The 17,380-nt window shown below is 55.2% G+C and overlaps 1 protein-coding gene across 7 annotated transcripts in view; it reads right to left on the reverse strand.

Moving 5' to 3' along the window:
• Positions 1-564: 564 nt before the first annotated feature.
• ANKMY1 (ankyrin repeat and MYND domain containing 1) overlaps positions 565-17,380 on the reverse strand; it is a 47,249-nt gene continuing 30,433 nt past the window's right edge. For 5 of the 7 annotated variants that reach the window (XR_014829135.1, XM_084998770.1, XM_084998775.1 and 2 more), the window contains 4 exons: positions 12,419-12,497; positions 11,519-11,679; positions 980-1,076; positions 565-853 (listed from right to left, as the gene is read on the reverse strand). Coding sequence is in view for 6 of the 7 variants with exons in the window: in XM_084998770.1 (XP_084854896.1) it covers positions 808-853; positions 980-1,076; positions 11,519-11,679; positions 12,419-12,497 (383 nt within the window). In the remaining variant the exon portion in view is untranslated. Of the gene's footprint in view, positions 854-979; positions 1,077-10,694; positions 10,875-11,518; positions 11,680-12,418; positions 12,498-17,380 lie in introns of those variants that run through there. The other 2 variants (XM_084998772.1, XM_084998773.1) reach the window with 1 other exon arrangement.

A 17,380-nucleotide genomic window follows, 5' to 3' on the forward strand; every position in this document is an offset into this window, starting at 1 on the left:
CACAGCGGGCTGTGACTTAGGGTCAGTTGGGAAGTCGGGGGGGCTTGGATGGTGCCTGGCAGTGTGGCCCCCAGCGGGGTCCCCCTGCCACCCACTCTTCCCCGTACTCTGGACACATGCATCCTGGCACGTATCCTGAGAAGGTCCTAGTTACCAGTTCTTGCCACGTGGCCTCAGGGACACCCAAGAGGCCAGAGCGTGGGGACTGGCGCCATCCTGAGGCCAGGCCTGGAGGGACATCCTGGTCCAGTCGGCCCCAGTGCCCCAGGGAGAGACCTGCCACGCCTGGGGTCTCACAGAGCCAGGATTTCTGCCCCAGCCCCCGGCCTCCCCAGGCAGAGTCCTCCATGATCCTTGAGGGAAGCTGCCAGCCCATCCTCGTCCCCCAAGCGCCCTGCAGCCATGCCTGGGCACTGGCCATTCCGGTGTCACACCATGAAGCTGCCAGCCTGTCCTTGTCCCCAGGTGCCCTGCAGCTACACCTGGGCACTGGTCTCCACCATCACACGGAGTGCAGGGCCCACACCTGGCTCCTGGGCCGGACGCTGGAACAGAGAGGCCTGAGCCACTGAGGGTCACTTTATTTGGGGTTGCAGCCAGCACTGGTCTGCCAGCAAATATTCAGCAGTGCCTCTCGGTCACCCAGGGCTTGGAGTGCTGAGGGCCCAGGGGCTGGGACCCCAGCATAGGCGGGGTGGGGGGGGGACAGTGCAGCTCCACGGAGGGGTGTCCTGCAGGGCTGCGGCTCCCCTCGGGCCTGGGGGCAGCACAGGCTCCCCGCATGCCTGCCGAGCAGCAACTGCATGCTCACCCGCAGTCCTGGGTGGTCCCGGACCTGCTGGCCCTGCGCCTCCTGGGAGATGAGGGCTGTGGTGAAGACCTTTGGGTGGCTGGGCAGCAGCCTCGGGCTTCACAGAGCCCTATGTGGAAAGGTGGGCAGCCAGACGCTCATTCCTGGCTGTAGGTGGAATATACACACCTTGACTGACGAAGCAGCTGCAGGGTCTCAGGCTTCTGGGGCTCATTGCCCAGACGCCTCAAGGGTTTCTTGATGGACGGCATCAAGTGTGTTTTCCCTGTTGGGGGGAGAGGAGGGCAGAGGTGAGCGGCATCCTGTGGGGGCCACCCAACGGGCTGGGACCCCACTTGAGGGGTCTGTCTGCCTTGTCTCTGGAGAACTGGGCCCTTCCTGCCTGGCCCCAGACCACCCTTGGGCTTCCAAGCCCTGCCCACTCCCAGCTCAGGTGCTGGTCAGTGAGTGGCCCCCGCCCTGGCTCCTGGTCCACGTTCATTCCCCACAGGAATGCAGACAGTCAGACATCCGGACTGACCCACACCAACGGGCAGAGAGCAGCCAGCCTCTCAGGGAGCCACCCTTGGGCGCAGTGCACACACAGGCACAAGCATGCACAGATGCGCACACTCGGACACACCGGTGTTTGCATTTTCTTCTCCCTTCCAGGTGACATTCAGCATTCCTTTACCAGGAGACAAGCCCTCTGTCTAGAAATGCTGTTTGTGGCCAAAGCGCTAGCCAAGTTCAGCATGGAAAGCTGACGCCCCCCAACTCTGAGTCCCTAGTGATGAATGGAAGGATCGGAAGCAGGTGGCCTGTGTGCTGCCTAGAAACTGAAGACATGAGGCAAGCCGTATGTCAGAGCTGCCGAAGATGGGCAGAGTTTAGGGAAGGGGATGGGGCACGTGGGTGGGATCCCAGCAGACCCCGCTGCACAGCAAGGACTCCCTCCAGACAGGACCCACCCTCTCAAGTGAGACCTCAGTGACGCCCAACTCTTCCCTCCGTCCTGCCTCTTGCCTGAAAATAGCAACAAGAGCCTTCGCAATTTCCAGCACAGACCTATCTCTATGCCCAGCCCGGGAAAGTAGAGAAACACACCGGCAAGAAACTTACTGGAGATCTCAAGATATGCAGCAGCATCGACCTGGGGAATAAGACCAACTGTGCCAATGGGAGGAATGGCAAGAAGGAGGAGAAAACATTGGCAAGTTTCTACTTTGAAGAAATCACAGAAACAGGGCCGTCTCAGCTAAAACTACCCACGTCCTGGCAGACACGCCAAAATGGGCAAAACCGAAATACTTACAAAGTCAACAACTATCTGAGGTCACGGGAGAGCTAAGTCTCATGAACCTGAAAGAAGAAAGAAAGAAGCCCTGTGTGGCCGCGATGAGCGAGTGAGTGGTTATCAGATGCAGAAACGCTCCCTTCAGGACACTGCAGGTCAGTAGACAGGTGCGGGGCAGGCGGCTGGTGCTGGCAGCCCTGAGTGGCCTGGACCACAGAAGGAATGAAAAGCTCTCCCTGCTGGCCAGTGGGGGCCAAGAAAGCTTTGCTGCCAGGGCTCCGAGCAGAAGCGTCTCCCAGGATCACAGGAGTTCCGCTGGTCCTCAGTTGACAACAGACAGAAGCAGATACAAAACCATGTGTAGAGCTCACCCACCACGAGACTGAATGTGATTCCCTCAGGGAGAGGGAATAGCAAATCCCTGGTGATGGAAGCTCAAATTTAAAAATTCCAACATCTGGTACACCCACTATGGAGAACAGTATGGAGATACCTTAGAAATCTATTCACAGAATTACCATATGACCCAGCAATCCCACTCTTGGGCATACATCCGGACAAAACTTTCCTTAAAAAAGACACATGCACCCATATGTTCATTGCAGCTCTATTCACAATAGTCAAGACATGGAAACAACCCAAACGTCTATTGACAGTTGATTGGATAAGGAAGCTGTGGTATATATACACGATGGAATACTACTCAGCCATAAAAAAGAACGAAAGAATGCCATTTGCAGCAACATGGATGGAGCTAGAGACTCTCGTCCTGAGTGAAGTAAGTCAGAAAGAGAAAGACAAATATCATATGATATCACTTCTATCTGGAATCTAATATAAGGCACAAATGAACTTTTCCACAGAAAAGAAAATCATGGGCTTGCAGAATAGACTTGTGGTTGCTAAGGGGGAGGGGGAGGGAGTGGTTGGGGACCTTGGGGTGAATAGATACAAACTATTGCCTTTGGAATGGATTAGCAATGAGATCCTGCTGTGTAGAACTTGGAACTATGTCTAGTCACTTATGATGGAGTATGAGAATGTGCGCAAATAGAATGTGCACATGTATGTGTAACTGGGTCACCATGCTGCACAGTAGGAAAAAATTGTATTGGGGAAATAACTATTTTTTAGAAATTGGCAAAAAAAAATAAAAATTCCAACTTGCCGAAAAACACCCACCACCCAGAGCCAGTACCCCACAGAATGTTAGGTAATAGGGTACCAGAACAATCTATAAAATAAGTGTGTGTGGCAGCCACCAGCGCACCTGAGGTGTGGCTATGTGCACTTCAGGTCCATCTGTCCTACCAAAGCCACTGGGCCCATGCAGCCTGCATAATGCTCTCACACAAGGATGTACCTTCAAGTCCAGGATAGGGGACTGTTTTGCATTATTCCACAGAGACAAACAGAGAAAGTCAAAATGAGGAGACAGAGGAGCATGTTCCAAATAAAAGAAGAAGGTAAAACCTTAATGGAACAGAGACGAGTAATTAACCTGATAAAAGGTTCAAAGCTGTGGTCCAGAAAAATGTCCACTCAACTTGGGGAAAGAACAGAGGAACACAGTGAGAACTTCAGCAAAAAACTAGAAAATACCAAAAAGAATCATAGCTGAAGAATACACTGAAATGAAATATATACTGGAGGGAATCAATGGCGGATCATGTGATGCAGCAGCGTGAAGAGAGAACAGTGGAAATCAATCAGAACAGCAACAAGAAAAAAAAAAGTATTTTGAAAATGGGGACAGTTTAAGGGACCTCTGAGACAACAGCAAGCTTGCTAACATTTGTACTTGAGGGGTCCCAGAAGGAGAGGAGAGATTTTAAAAGGGCAGAAGATAGATGTGATAAAATAACGGCTGAAAACTTCCCTAACCCAAGGAAGGAAAGAGACATCCAGGTCCGGGAATCACAGAGGGTCTCAAACAAGTTGAACCCAGAGAGACACATACCAAGACATAACTGAAATGACAAAAGGTAGCGATAAAGACGGAAATTTAAAGGCAGCACACTCACAAGGGAACCCCTGTAAAGCTATTAGTTGATTTTTCTGCAGAAAGTTTGAAGACCAGAAGGGAGTGCCACAGTATACTGAAAGTGCTGAAAGGGAAAAACCTACAGGCAAAGGTACTCTACCCCGCAAGAGTGTCGCTCAAACTGAAGGGAAGAAAGAGTTTTCCAAATATGCAAAAACGTAGTTTGTCACCAATAAACCAGTCTTACAAGAAATGGTAAAAGGTCTTTAAGAAAAAGAAAAATCTGTAACAAGAAATAAGAAAAGGAGTTCCTGTTGTGGCGCAGTGGTTAACAAATCTGACTAGGAACCATGAGGTTGCGGGTTCAATCCCTGGCCTTGCTCAGTAAGTGGGTTGAAGGATCCAGAGGTGCCATGAGCTGTGGTGTAGGTCACAGACGTGGCTCGGATCCCACGTTGCTGTGGCTGTGGTGTAGGCTGGTGGCTACAGCTCTCATTCGACCCCTAGCCTGGGAACTTCCATATGTCATGGGTGTGGTTCTAAAAAAACAAAAGACAAAAAAAGTCATAAAATTAACTATAACTACAATAAAGAGTTAAGAGATATCTATAAAGATATAAACTAGGACATCAAAAACAGAAAATGTGGAGCAACGGAGCAGAAAAAAATGTTGCGCTTTTAGCATGTGTTTTAACTCAAGTGACTGAGTTTAAGAGAGATGATAGAGACAGAGACAGAGAGAGGCAGATGTGGGCCCCACAGTAACCAGAAACCAAACCTACAAAAGATGGACGCAAACCCGAAAGGAACTCAAACATACGTTAAAGAAAATCATCAAACCGCAAGGGAAGAGAGAGACTAAGAGAAGAAAAGAAAGACAACCAGACAATAAGAAACGAAATGGCAGTAAGCACACACCTATCCCTAATCTATCTCAATGTAATTGGAATAAATGCTCCAATAAGAAGACATTGCGTTGCTGAATGGATACAAAATGAGACCTGTCCATATACTGCCTATAAGGGACGGCCTTCAGAGCTAAAGAAACACACGGACTGAAAGCGAAAGAAGTGGAAAAGACATGCCACACAATAAAAACCGAAAAGAAAGGTGGGATAGTAATACTCAGGCGAGAGAATGTAAAACAGTCTGTACCCTAAGACGAAGGAGCGCATCACAGAAAAACAAAGAGATCAACCCAAGAAGAGCATTTAACATTCACAAACACGTGCCCCCAACGCAGGAGTATCTAACACACATAAAGCTACGCACACACACGCACGCACTCACGCACGCACACGCACACACACACGCACCAAAAGCAATAACTCCATGGAGAAATCAAAGAGGAAGTCAAAAAATACCTTGAGACGTGAAAACGGAAACACAATTTTCCAAAATCTATGGAACACAGAAATTTAAAATTTCCGGTATTGCACCAGGTCACATCCAGGCTTTGCAGGGCCTTAGGGCTCTTATGGGGGGTGGAGGGTGGGCTTTTGAAACAGAACAACACAAATCACACAAAAACTAAGCAGGGAGCCTTGGCCCCCCCAGGCTCAGAGCCAATCTCCAGACACAGCGTGGGAAGGGGAGGGCAGGTGCCCAGCCCCCCGGGCTCCGAGGGCAAGCTGGCAGGTGGCTCTGGGGCCTGGGAGGAAAGCGGAAGCTCCAGGACCTGTTTTCCGTGTCCTTCCTCAGGGGGACCCACCCTGGCTTCCCCCGTCTGTGCCTCCGGAGCACAGGCTGGCTTCTGGGCGGAACCCTGTCCCCTGCAAATTCCAGGCCCTTTATCTGCGCCGCCAACATTCCAGGCCCAGCGCCACAGCCCTCTCCATCCTGACGCCCCCCTCTCAGGCTGTGCCCCCCCTTGGGCTCCTCGACACCCCCATTCCCAGCTTCCTGGCCATCTCCTCCCAAGGCTCACCCCTCAGGGCCCTCTCCAGTCTCCCCAGGGCCATGGGGAGGGGACAGGGGTGGTGGGAAGAGCGGTGCAGAGCCTGGTCCCTGCAGCTCCCAGGCCCCAGCCCCCACCGTGTCGCTGTCCCCTCCCCTCAAAGCATCCTCTTAGCCCCTTCCTGGCCCCTGTTGGCGGCCCTGCTCTAAGAGGGGCCCATCACCCTCAGCCCCTTCCCCGCGCTCCACCTCTGGACCCAGCCTGCTCTGGGGCACACCCACCTCTGACACGAGCGGCCACTGGCCCCTCAGTGGCCCTTCCGCCCGCACACTGGTCCCCGTCCCTCCCCACGGCCCACGTGACCAGCTGCTCTCCCACCGGGTCTGCACGCCCAAGGCCTTGGCCTCCACCCCTGCTCTGAAGTCGCCCAAGGTCACTCCGGGACACCCCACACAGCTGTCCCGCTCTCCACCCACCTCAACTGACCCCGCCTCGGGCAGGTGGCTGGCTTCCCAGCGTCCAAGTGGGTGGCCGAGAAGAGCCTGGAGGAGGGAGATGGGACCCAGGGCCACGGGGACATGGTGAGCCAGGGGACCACGTGGGCACCGTCTCAGCCAGCGGAAGGGTGGGTGCAGCAGGAGGGAGAGAAGGCCACCTGGCAAGGCAGCCTCCCGGTCACCCAGCCCTCCACGCACTTGGCAGTTACCCCCGTACACGCACACACACACACACACGTGCGCGCACACACCCACACACACACACACACACACACAGACGCGCACACACACCGTCCACAGCAGACTATGGGGCAGAGGGACTCCACGCCCTGGCCTCCCCTTCCTGCTTTAGCAGACGCTCCCTTTCCCCAGCTTCTTCGGACACACAGGACGCAATGCCGAGGTCACCCCCAGCCCTGCGTCCCGCCTCGGGGCCCCAGTGACCACCTGCGGCTGGGGCGCTGCCCTGACAGCTCTGCCCATCTTCCCGGTGCCAGCCTGCACTTCGCTGCGGCCCCATCGCCCGAGGCACCCATCAGACACCAAGCGTTTCTACACTGAACTCTGACCTCTGCACCCCTCCCACCAAACCCTGACCTCCTCTCATCAGCATGTGGTCGCCGCCCCACCTGGCTGCGCTCTGCTCTACCCTCTGGGCCCCGTGGCTCAGCAGAGCACTCGAGGAACCAGGTGCCTGGCCCGAGGGCCTCTCCCTCTGGGGCGTCAAGTCCTGGAGAGTCGCCAGGCCTTGCACCCCAGCCCCCCTGGCCTCCCTAAGCCCTGTGGACCCCAAGCAAGCGGCCCTGAGCACTGCTGCCCCAGGCGACCTGGCGTGTGCCCCCCATGACGGGGAGGGGCCCGCAGCTCCTCCAGGTCCAGGCGGGGGGGTGGGCAGGAGGAGCCTGCGTGTGGCCTGGGCACAGCCTCCCTGGTCTGCTGGGACCCTCCCTGCAGTGGAGCCTATGTGACCAGAACCCCAAGCTCTCAGAGCGCCAAGGGGCCAGGCGGCCAGCAGTGCACACGGCGGCCGGGAGAAGGGAGGCAGGCTTCTGGGCTCATCCTCACGTTCACAGAGCAGAAGCAGATGGAGAGTCCCAGCAATGTCACAGAACTTTCTGGAAAGGGAGCTTTGCTTTAAAGAAGCCCCAAGGGGAGTTCCCATTGTGGCGCAGTGGTTAACGAATCCGACTAGGAACCATGAGTTTGCGGGTTCGGTCTCTGCCCTTGCTCAGTGGGTTGAGGATCCGGCGTTGCCGTGAGCTGTGGTGTGGGTTGCAGATGCGGCTCGGATCCCCAGTTGCTGTGGCTCTGGCGTAGGCCAATGGCTACAGCTCCGATTAGACCCCTTGCCGGGGAACCTCCATATGCTGCGGGAGCGGCCCAAAGAAATAGCAAAAAAAACAAAAAACAAAAAAAATTTTTGTTAAGGGTCCGGCATTGCCGTAAACTGAGGTGTGGGCCACAGATGCAGCTCAGATCCCACATTGCTGTGGCTCTGGCGTAGGCTGACGGCTACAGTTCCCTTTCGACCTCTAGCCTGGGAACCTCCATATGCCGTGGGAGTGGCCCAAGAAAATGGCAAAAAAAAAAAAAAAAAAGACAAAAACTTTAGGAGTTCCCATCGTGGCGCAGTGGTTAACGAATCCGACTAGGAACCATGAGGTTGCGGGTTCGGTCCCTGCCCTTGCTCAGTGGGTTAACGATCCGGCGTTGCCGTGAGCTGTGGTGTAGGTTGCAGACACGGCTCGGATCCCACGTTGCTGTGGCTCTGGCGTAGGCTGGAGACTACAGCTCCGATTCGACCCCTAGCCTGGGAACCTCCATATGCTGTGGGAGCGGCCCAAGAAACAGCAAAAAGACAAAAAAAAATAAAAATAAAAAAAATAAATAAAGAAGCCCCAAGGACTGGCGTGACTCAGGAGGCGCCCTGGGCTCCACACACATTGGCCGTGCCAGGCCCTCACCCGGCTCTGAGTCAGTCACAGGGCAAGCTGACCGTGGGGACAAGCTAAGAGCTTGAGTATCTCTGCATCTGAAATCCCAATCAGCTGCCCCGGGCACTCGGGACCTGGGTTGGGGGTTCCTTGGCTTGGCTGCACCCCCACTCTGGCCACAGGGAACCAGCCAGCAGAGGACCCATGGCATATGAGGCTGGGCACAGAGCAGGGGACACCAGTGACCACCGAGGGTAAGTTGAGAGGTGGCAGGTTCCCGTATGTCCTGAGGGAAGACACAGCTGGATTTCCCGATGAGCAAGAGGGCGGGTGAGGACGCGTGGGCCTGTGGCCCGAGCTGGGGAGGTTGGGGACGCTAGAGGGGCTTCGCCACGTGGGTGGACACACACGGAGGCACAGCATCCATTTCACAGACCAACGGAACAGAATGACGGCTGCAGAACGGTGAAACTTGAAACTTTAAGCAACAACTGTAGGATGGAAGGCCTCAGCTCCTTTTAAGAAATCAGTGGCTAAAAGCCTCCCCATAGAGTCTCAGGCTGCCTGTCACTGCAGCACCTGTCAGTGTGCTCAGAAGGGACAGACTCAGGCATCGCTGTCTGCAGAGCCCCTAGCTGACGGCGCAGAGAGCGGGGACAAGCCGGCAGCCGCGGCCAGCCGCCCTCATTCACAGGGTGCGCAAAATCAGGCAATGCCCAGGGGTGTGCGAGCCGGGCCCTGGGACCTGCCGGCTGGGCCCCCGAGGCTGGTGCTAAGGCCGCCTTGTAGCAGCTGCGGTTCTGCCGTGGACCCGACTGCCGTGGAGGAGTCCAGCAACCGTGGCCCGTCTCCACACAGCAGCTTCCAGAACGTGGGCCCCTGCAGGGAAGGGATCCCGTGCCCTTGTCCCCAGTGGTACTCTGGGGGCCCAGAGCATGCCGGCCAGCAGGCAGGCACTCCGTACATGTGTGACCCAGAAAGGAGTGGACACAGCGGCACCCATCCAATGGACCGGGTGCATGAGAAAGCACACGCGTGTGCTCGAGGTGCTTGAGTGTGGACACGCGTGCGTGCAGGTGCACACAGATTACAGTGTAAAAACGGTCCCTGCGTTTAAGCAGACGGGATGCTCTACCCTGATTTCGTCGTGGGGTTTTCAACAGCGTGTATTGCACACACCACCAGGATGAAGGAGCGAACCTTTCATTTGGGGAAAACGATGCCCGGAAAGAGCTCCACGGCCTCGTTTAGTAAAGGATCCGTTCCCATGTTAAACGCGCACGTGTCTGTCTGTCTAGACACGATGTGGACTCTGGAAGGACACACTGAGCGCGGCCGCGGTCGTTTCCAGGTATCGGGACAGTCATGTACCATTTCCTGCTCTTGGGTGTAACTTGGAAGAAGGCCTCGTTAGGAGCACCTTCCTTCCGGTGGGAGGCGCCCACACCCTCCTCAGAGGCTGCGCTCCCCGCCCCCCCGCCCCCCCCCGCCCCCCCGCACCAGGAAGCCCCCCACCCCCACCCCCGGCCCCGCCAGGTCGGCTGGTCCAAAGGCCCCGAAAGGCCAGCCCAGCTGCAGGGCAGCAGCATCGAGGCCATCTCCCCTCTGCGCCGGCGCCTTGACAGCCCCCGATGGGAGCCTCGCTCAGGAGGGTCCCCAGCGAACGGCCCTCCCTCGAGGGAGCCCCTCCTCGGACAAGAGACTAACAGACGCAGCCACTGCGGCCGCAGGGGGCTGCCTTGACGGCCAAAGGTGGGTGTCCCCGCAGGCTGGGCTCCAATCCCCGTCTCCTCCCCCGCCGCCCCGGCCCCGCCATCCTGCTCTCAGCCGCGCAGCCCCCTTCCGCCGCCGCCACCCCGAAGCCCCCAGCACCTTCTGGAGGCACGTCCGGGGGCCTCCCTCCTCCCCACCCTCTTCCTCCCTCCGTCTCCCCCAACGCAGACGCATCACCGTTCGCTCCCGGCTCCCGCCCCTCAATCGTGGGTGATTGCCACGGTCCCACCCGCCCCTCCCTGGCAACGCAGACCCTCGGTAACCGCACGTGGAAATGAGCCCTGTCGCGGGCGGGAGGCCTGGAGCCGGTGGGAAGCAAAGCGAGACCGCAGCCCAACCCTTTGGAGCAGGATGGGCTCAGGGCTGTGGGCTCCGGGAAGCCCCCCGACACTGCCCACCTTCCGGAAGTCATCTCCTCCGCCCGGCCTTCCTCCTCCTCCGACCGAGGGCCCCGGCCCCCGGGCCAGCGAGATCACCAGCAGACGCAGAGCTCCCGGACGGGAGCGGCAGAGAGGGCTGAGAGCAGCTCCGGGGACACTTTATTTCAGGGTCGGGAGGGAACGAGCCCCTGCTCCGCCCAGCTCTGCGGCGCAGACCCCAGCGGACCCCGCGCAGCAGTGAGGACCCGGGTGGGCGCTGCTCCTCACGGAGACTCTGCCACCCTCCAGCGCCCGGCGTCCTGGTGGGCCCCGGGGGAAGAAGCTGCGGGGGGAGGCAGGTGAGGGCAGCCGCCCCCGGAGCCCACCTGCCCCGGGGTTTCCCGCTGCAGCACCAGGTGATGGGCCGGCGTGGGGCGGGGGCTGCCCGGCGTGTTCCGCTCCGTGTTTGCCCTTGCGTGCGGCGCAGGGCGAGGCCTGAGGGTCGGCTGCGACTGCTCCTCAAGAGGGGCCTCCCAGCTTCCCCAGCCGAGGGAGCCCTGACACTAAACGCCCCGTTTCCCGGCAGGGGAAACGAGGGACAGTGAGGGTCAGAGCGTGGGGAACCCGCCGGGGGGCAGAGGTCGGCCCAGCCCCGCCCCCATGAACCGAGGATGGTGCTGAGAGAGAGGGGGCCCCACCTGCCCCCTCCCTGGCCCCCACCAGGGCCCCGGGCGCCGGGCCACGTCCCAGGGGACAGTTCTTCACACCAGCAGCCCCCACACACCCCCGACGCCTCAGGATGGGGGGGTGCAGAGGGCAGGAGAGGAGGGTTTTCCAGAAGCAGACTCTTGCCGCAGAGAGGCCGGGCAAGGAGGAAGCTTCCAGAAGCAGCCCAAGGCCAGTGTCCAGTGGTCCAGGGGAACCAGTGTCTACCAAGACCCTCTGGGGTCACATCCCAGCTCCTGGCCAGGCCACACCTGAACTCACCAATGGCCATCAGGGAGCCGCAGTCCCTCTTGTGGAAGTCGCTCCAGGCTCTGTTCTTGCAGTACTTGCTGCAGGTCAGGATCCCGTAGCAGCGGGCGCAGGGCGAGAGGCGCACCCCGACGGAGCGGCCGCACTGGCAGCAGAACTTGAAGAAGGGAATCCTGCGGGGGAGCCACGCGGGCAGTCATCAGAGCTGCCATCAGAGCCCTGGGCGGCGGCATGTCGCAGACGCTCAGACACGGACAGAGACCTGGAGTCCCCGGCCACGCGTGTCCAGCCTGGAGCCACCGGAGCAGGAAACATGTCTCTCGCCCTAGAAGCCACCCAGGTGCTGGCCCTCCTAACTGGGGGGGACACGAGGTTCCAGGCGGGGACCCTCACCATGGCGTGGGGGTGGGGAGGGTTTCTCCCAACACAGGAAACGTCGGCTCTTGGGGGGTAGGATCCTAGGGGGCAGGCCTGAGCCGGGAGGACAGTGAGCCCAGGGGGTGCGCCTCCCCCCCAACCCCCTCGGTCCCAGGGTTATGCGCAGGCGCAGCCAGGATGCGCACGGGGATACTAGGGCACCCGGGCACGCAGAGACTGCACTGGAACAGCAGCACGGGGCAGAGCCAAGCCCCCAAGGAGGGTCAGCATGAAAGGGCTGGGGGGCAGCAATTCAGCTTAACAGTGGCCACGGCTTCGACACCCCCTGCAACAACTGCCCGCAGGGGACATGCAGCCCCGCGCTGACTCCACGAGCATGCCCTGCAATCTTCACTGGCCACCTCTGACCTGGCTTGAGCCCACTGCCCACAGCTAGGCCAGGCCTCTCGAGCGCACTGCTGACCCAGGCAGGGCAGGCAGGCAGGCCCAGCAGCAGCACCCCTGGCCCACCGCCCCCCTCAGCCCGCCACTCACTGATCCTGCTCCTCCAAGTCCAGCCCTTTGGGCACACTGGTGCCCTTCTGCTTCATCCGGAGGCAGGGGGCCAGCTCCGCTGCACCAGGAGAGACTCGCGTTAGCCTCCGAGGGCCCCCTTGGTCCTGTTGTGCCGCTGCAGGTGGTGGGGGCTCTGCCCGTGGCGACCACCCTCCCGTGGGGAGCCCACCCCTGGCTCTGCAGCAAGACGGCAAGGCCCAAGCCTTTGACGGCCCCACAGCAGGTTCTCCATTCCAGCACCCTGCCCTTCCTTCTGCGCCTCCGGGCCACCTGGCCTCCACGCCGGCACTGAGGGGCCAGGTCCCCACCCCACGCCTTTACAGTCACAGGCAGCACAGGTCCTCCCCGGCCTTGCCCAGCTCACAGCCCTCTCCGGAGTGGACGTGCTTGGCTCTGCTCTCTGGCCACTGCAGCAGGACACACAGTGGGCTGGGAGACAGGGGGCGGCAGGCCCCCCCATAATAACCAAGCTCATCCCCCTCTCCTGTCCTTAAACAGCGTGTCACCCCAGAAGGAAACACTCAGAGGAGAGAAGGTGGGAGCCCCTCCATCCCTAGGCCCCCCAGCACCTGGGCCACGCCCCAGGCTGCTGTGGGGACAACCAGGTGGACCACGAATCCAGCTACCATGACACAGTGTGCAGCTCCAAAGCCACGGGCACGAAGACCAGGTGGCACCAGTCAGAAGTGACAGCAAAGCAGAACTTAGAAGTGGATCTGATGACACCTCGGCATCACCAATCACCCCTTCAGGAAACAGGGGAGGCCAGGAGGACTTGGAGCCCTGGACACTCTTTGAACTTCTTTGTTTGTTGTTTTTGTCTGTCTTTTGCTTTTTAGGGCCGCACCTGTGATGTGTGGAGGTTCCCAGGCTAGGGACTGAATCGGAGTTGCAGCTGCCGGCCAACACCACAGCCACAGCAACACACGATCCCAGCCACGTCTGTGACCTACACCACAGCTCACGGCAATGCCAGATCCTTAACCAGGCCAGGGATCGAACCCGTGTTCTCATGGACACTAGCTGGTTTTGCCACTGCTGAGCCACAATGGGAACTTCCTAAACTTCTTGTTGAGACATAATTCACATTCCATCCAACACACACATTTAAAAGTGCACAATCCACGGAGCTCCTGTGGTGGCACAGCGGTAGCAAACCCGAATACCATCCTAGGATGCAGGTTTAATCCCTGGCATCGCTCAGTAGGTTAAGGATCCCACCTTGCAGACTGGAGCTCAACTTCTCTCCGAAAAACAACAAAATTTGCAACTAAATGCTGAACAATCTTCAACCAAATGGACCGGAAACTTTCAAAAAGATACCCTACTCCAGATGACAAAGAGGAGGCCACATCAAGAGGTAGGAGGGGCGATTACGTGATATAAGCCACCCCATACCTCCCAGGTGGGAAGCTCCACAGAATGGAAACTAACTGGTTCACAGAGACTCACCTACAGGAGTGAGAGTTCTGAGCCCCCCATCAAACTCTCACATGTGGGGATCTGGCACTGGGAGAAAAAGGCCCTGGAGCATCTGGCATTGAAAGCCAGTGGGGCTTGTGCGCAGGAGCTCCACGGGATTGGGGGAAATGGAGACCCCATTCTTTTTTTTTTTTTTTTTTTTTTTTTGTCTTTTTGCTATTTCTTTGGGCCGCTCCCACAGCATATGGAGGTTCCCAGGCTAGGGGTCGAATCGGAGCTATAGCCACCGGCCTACACCAGAGCCATAGCAACTCGGGATCCGAGCCGTGTCTGCAACCTACACCACAGCTCACGGCAACGCCAGATCGTTAACCCACTGAGCAAGGGCAGGGACCGAACCCGCAACCTCATGGTTCCTAGTCGGATTCATTAACCACTGCGCCATGACAGGAACTCCCCCATTCTTAAAAGGTGCACAGACTTTCATGTGCACTGGGTCCCAGGGCAAAGCAAAGTCTCCATAGGAATCTGGGTCAAAACCCGACTGCAGTTCTTGGAGGACATCCTGGGAAAACAGGGGTGAATGCGGCTTGTGGTGGGGGAAGGACATTGAAAGCAAAGCTCTAGAGAATATTCAGCAGCTGCCTTTCCCTGGATGGGGCCATTTTGGGAAAATCTGGCCCCACCCATCAGTCAGTCAGGGCTGAGAAGCCCCAGGGCAAACAACAATCCAGGTGGGATCACAGCCCCCCTCCTTAGTAAACAGGCTGCCTAAAGACCCCTCAGGCACACAGCTGCCTCTGATCCCATCCAGAGACTAAGCCCCACCCACCAGAGGGATTAGAATCGGCTCCACCTACCAGGGGGCAAGCATCAGCCCCTCCCAACAGGAAGCCTACAGCAAGCCCCCCATACCCACTTCAGCCACAAGAGGGGGAGACAGCAGAAGTAAGAGAGGCTACAACTATATTATCTGTAAAAAGGTCACCACACCAAAAACCTAAAAAAATGAAAAGACAGAAAACCATAACTCAGATGAGGGAGAAAGAAACCCCAGGAAATCATCTAAGCCATGAGGAGATTCTCAGCCTCCAGGAAAAAGACTTTAGACTGCTGGTGCTGAAGATGATGCAAGACATTGGAAATAAACTGGAGGCAAAGACGGATAACTTACAGGAAACACTGACCAAAGAGATACAAGATACAAAACTTAAACAAGAAGAGATGCAAAATACAACAACTGAAATAAAAAATTCACTAGAAGCAGCTAACAGCAGAATACAGGAGGCACAAGAACCAATAAGTGAGGTGGAGGACAGACTAGTGGAAATCATGGGTGCAGAACAGAAAAGAGAAAAAAGATTGAAAAAAAATGAAGAGAGTCTCAGGGAACTCTGGGACAACGTGAAACTCACCAACATCTGTATTATAGAGGTGCCAGAAGGAGAAGAGAGAGAGAAGGGGACAGAAAAAATATTCCAAGAGATAATAGCCGAAAACTTCCCTCACATGGGAAAGGAACCACTCACTCAAATCCAGGAAGCACAACGAGTACCATATAAAATAAACACAAGGAGGAATATACCAAGACACATATTAATCAAACTAACCAAAGTTAAAGACAAAGAGAAAATCTTGAAAGCAGCTAGGGAAAAGAAACAAGTAACATACAAGGGAACCCCTGTAAGGTTACTGGCAGATTTTTCAGCAGAAACTCTGCAGGCCAGAAGGGAGTGGCATGATATACTTAACATGATGAAAGGAAAAAACCTCCAACCAAGATTACTCTACCCAGCAAGGCTCTCATTCAGATTTGAAGGCAGAAATCAAAACTTTCACAGATAGTGTTGCTGAGAGAATTCAGCAACACTAAACCAGCCTTACAACAAATACTAAAGGAACTTCTCTAGGCAGAAAAGAAAAGGCAGCAACAGGAAACAAAAATACCACAAATGACAAGGCTAACCAGTAAAGACATATATACAGTAAAGATACGAAATCATCTATGCACAATTATGCCACCAAAATCAGAAATTGTGAGAAGAGGAGGGTACAGATGCAGGACACTGGAGATGCACTTGCAATTAAGAGAACAACAACTTAAAACAATCTCATATACATATATGTATACACACACACACACACACACACACACACACAGACTCCTATATCAAAACTTCAGGGCAACTGCAAACCAAAAATTTACAACTGATACACACACAAATAAGAAAAATCAACTCAAATACAACACTAAAGATAGTCATCAAACCACAAGAGGAGAGAACAAGAGAAGAAGGGAAGAAAAAAGAGTGACAACAAATCCAAAGCAATTAATAAAATGGCAATAAGAACATACATGTCAATAATTACCTTCAATGTGAATGGACTAAATGCTCAAACCAAAAGACATAGACTGGCTGAATGGATACAAAAACAAGATCCATATATATGCTGTCTTCAAGAGACTCACTTCACTGCTAGGGACACATACAAGTTGAAAGTGAGAGGATGGAAGAAAATATTCCAGGCAAACAGGAATCAAAAGAAAGCTGGAGTAGCAATACTCATATCAGACAAAAGAGACTTTAAAATGAAGACTAGGAGTTCCCGTCGTGGCACAGTGGTTAACGAATCTCACCAAGAACCATGAGGTTGCAGGTTCAATCCCTGACCTTGCTCAGTGGGTTAATGATCCAGCGTTGCCCTGAGCTGTGGTGTAGGCCGCAGACGTGGCTTGGATCCCGCATTGCTGTGGCTATGGTGTAGGCCGTTGGTTACAGCTCTGATTAGACCCCTAGCCTGGGAACCTCCATATGCCACGGGAGTGGCCCTAGATAAGACAAAAAAAAAAAAAAAAGACTATTTTAAGGGACAAGGAAGGTCACTACATAATGATCAAAGGATCAATCCAAGAAGAAGATATAACAATTTTAAATATCTCTGCATCCAACATAGGTTCACCACAATGTATAAGGCAACTGCTAACTAACTTAAAAGGACAAATCAACAATAACACAATAATAGTGGGGGACTTTAACACCCCACTTACAGCAATGGGCCGATCATCCAGACAGAAAATCAATGAGGAAACAAAGGCCCTGAATGAAGCATTAGACCAGATGGACTTAATAGATATTTATAGGACATTCCATCCAAAAGCCACAGAATACACATTCTTCTCAAGTGCACATGGAACATTCTATAAGATTGATCACATCCTGGGCTACAAACCAAATCTCAGTAGCTTTAAGAAAATTGAATTTGTAACAAGCATCTTTTCTGACCACAATGCTATATGACTGGAAATCAACAACAAGAAAAAAACTGCAGAAAACACAAACACGTGGAGAACAACAACATGCTACTAAACAACCAATGGGTCACTGAAGAAATTCAAAGAGGAAATTAAAAAATACCTAGAAGCAAATGCCAACAAAGATACGACATTCCAAAACCTATGGGATGCAGCAAAAGCTGTTCTAAGAGGAAAGTTTACAGCAATACAAGCCCACCTCAGGA

Source organism: Sus scrofa, chromosome 15, assembly GCF_054392235.1.
Source record: "Sus scrofa isolate SSC_HxYL_T2T_F1_AM1 chromosome 15, Sscrofa_HxYL_maternal_Yorkshire_Landrace_v2.0, whole genome shotgun sequence".
Taxonomy (NCBI): domain Eukaryota; kingdom Metazoa; phylum Chordata; class Mammalia; order Artiodactyla; family Suidae; genus Sus; species Sus scrofa.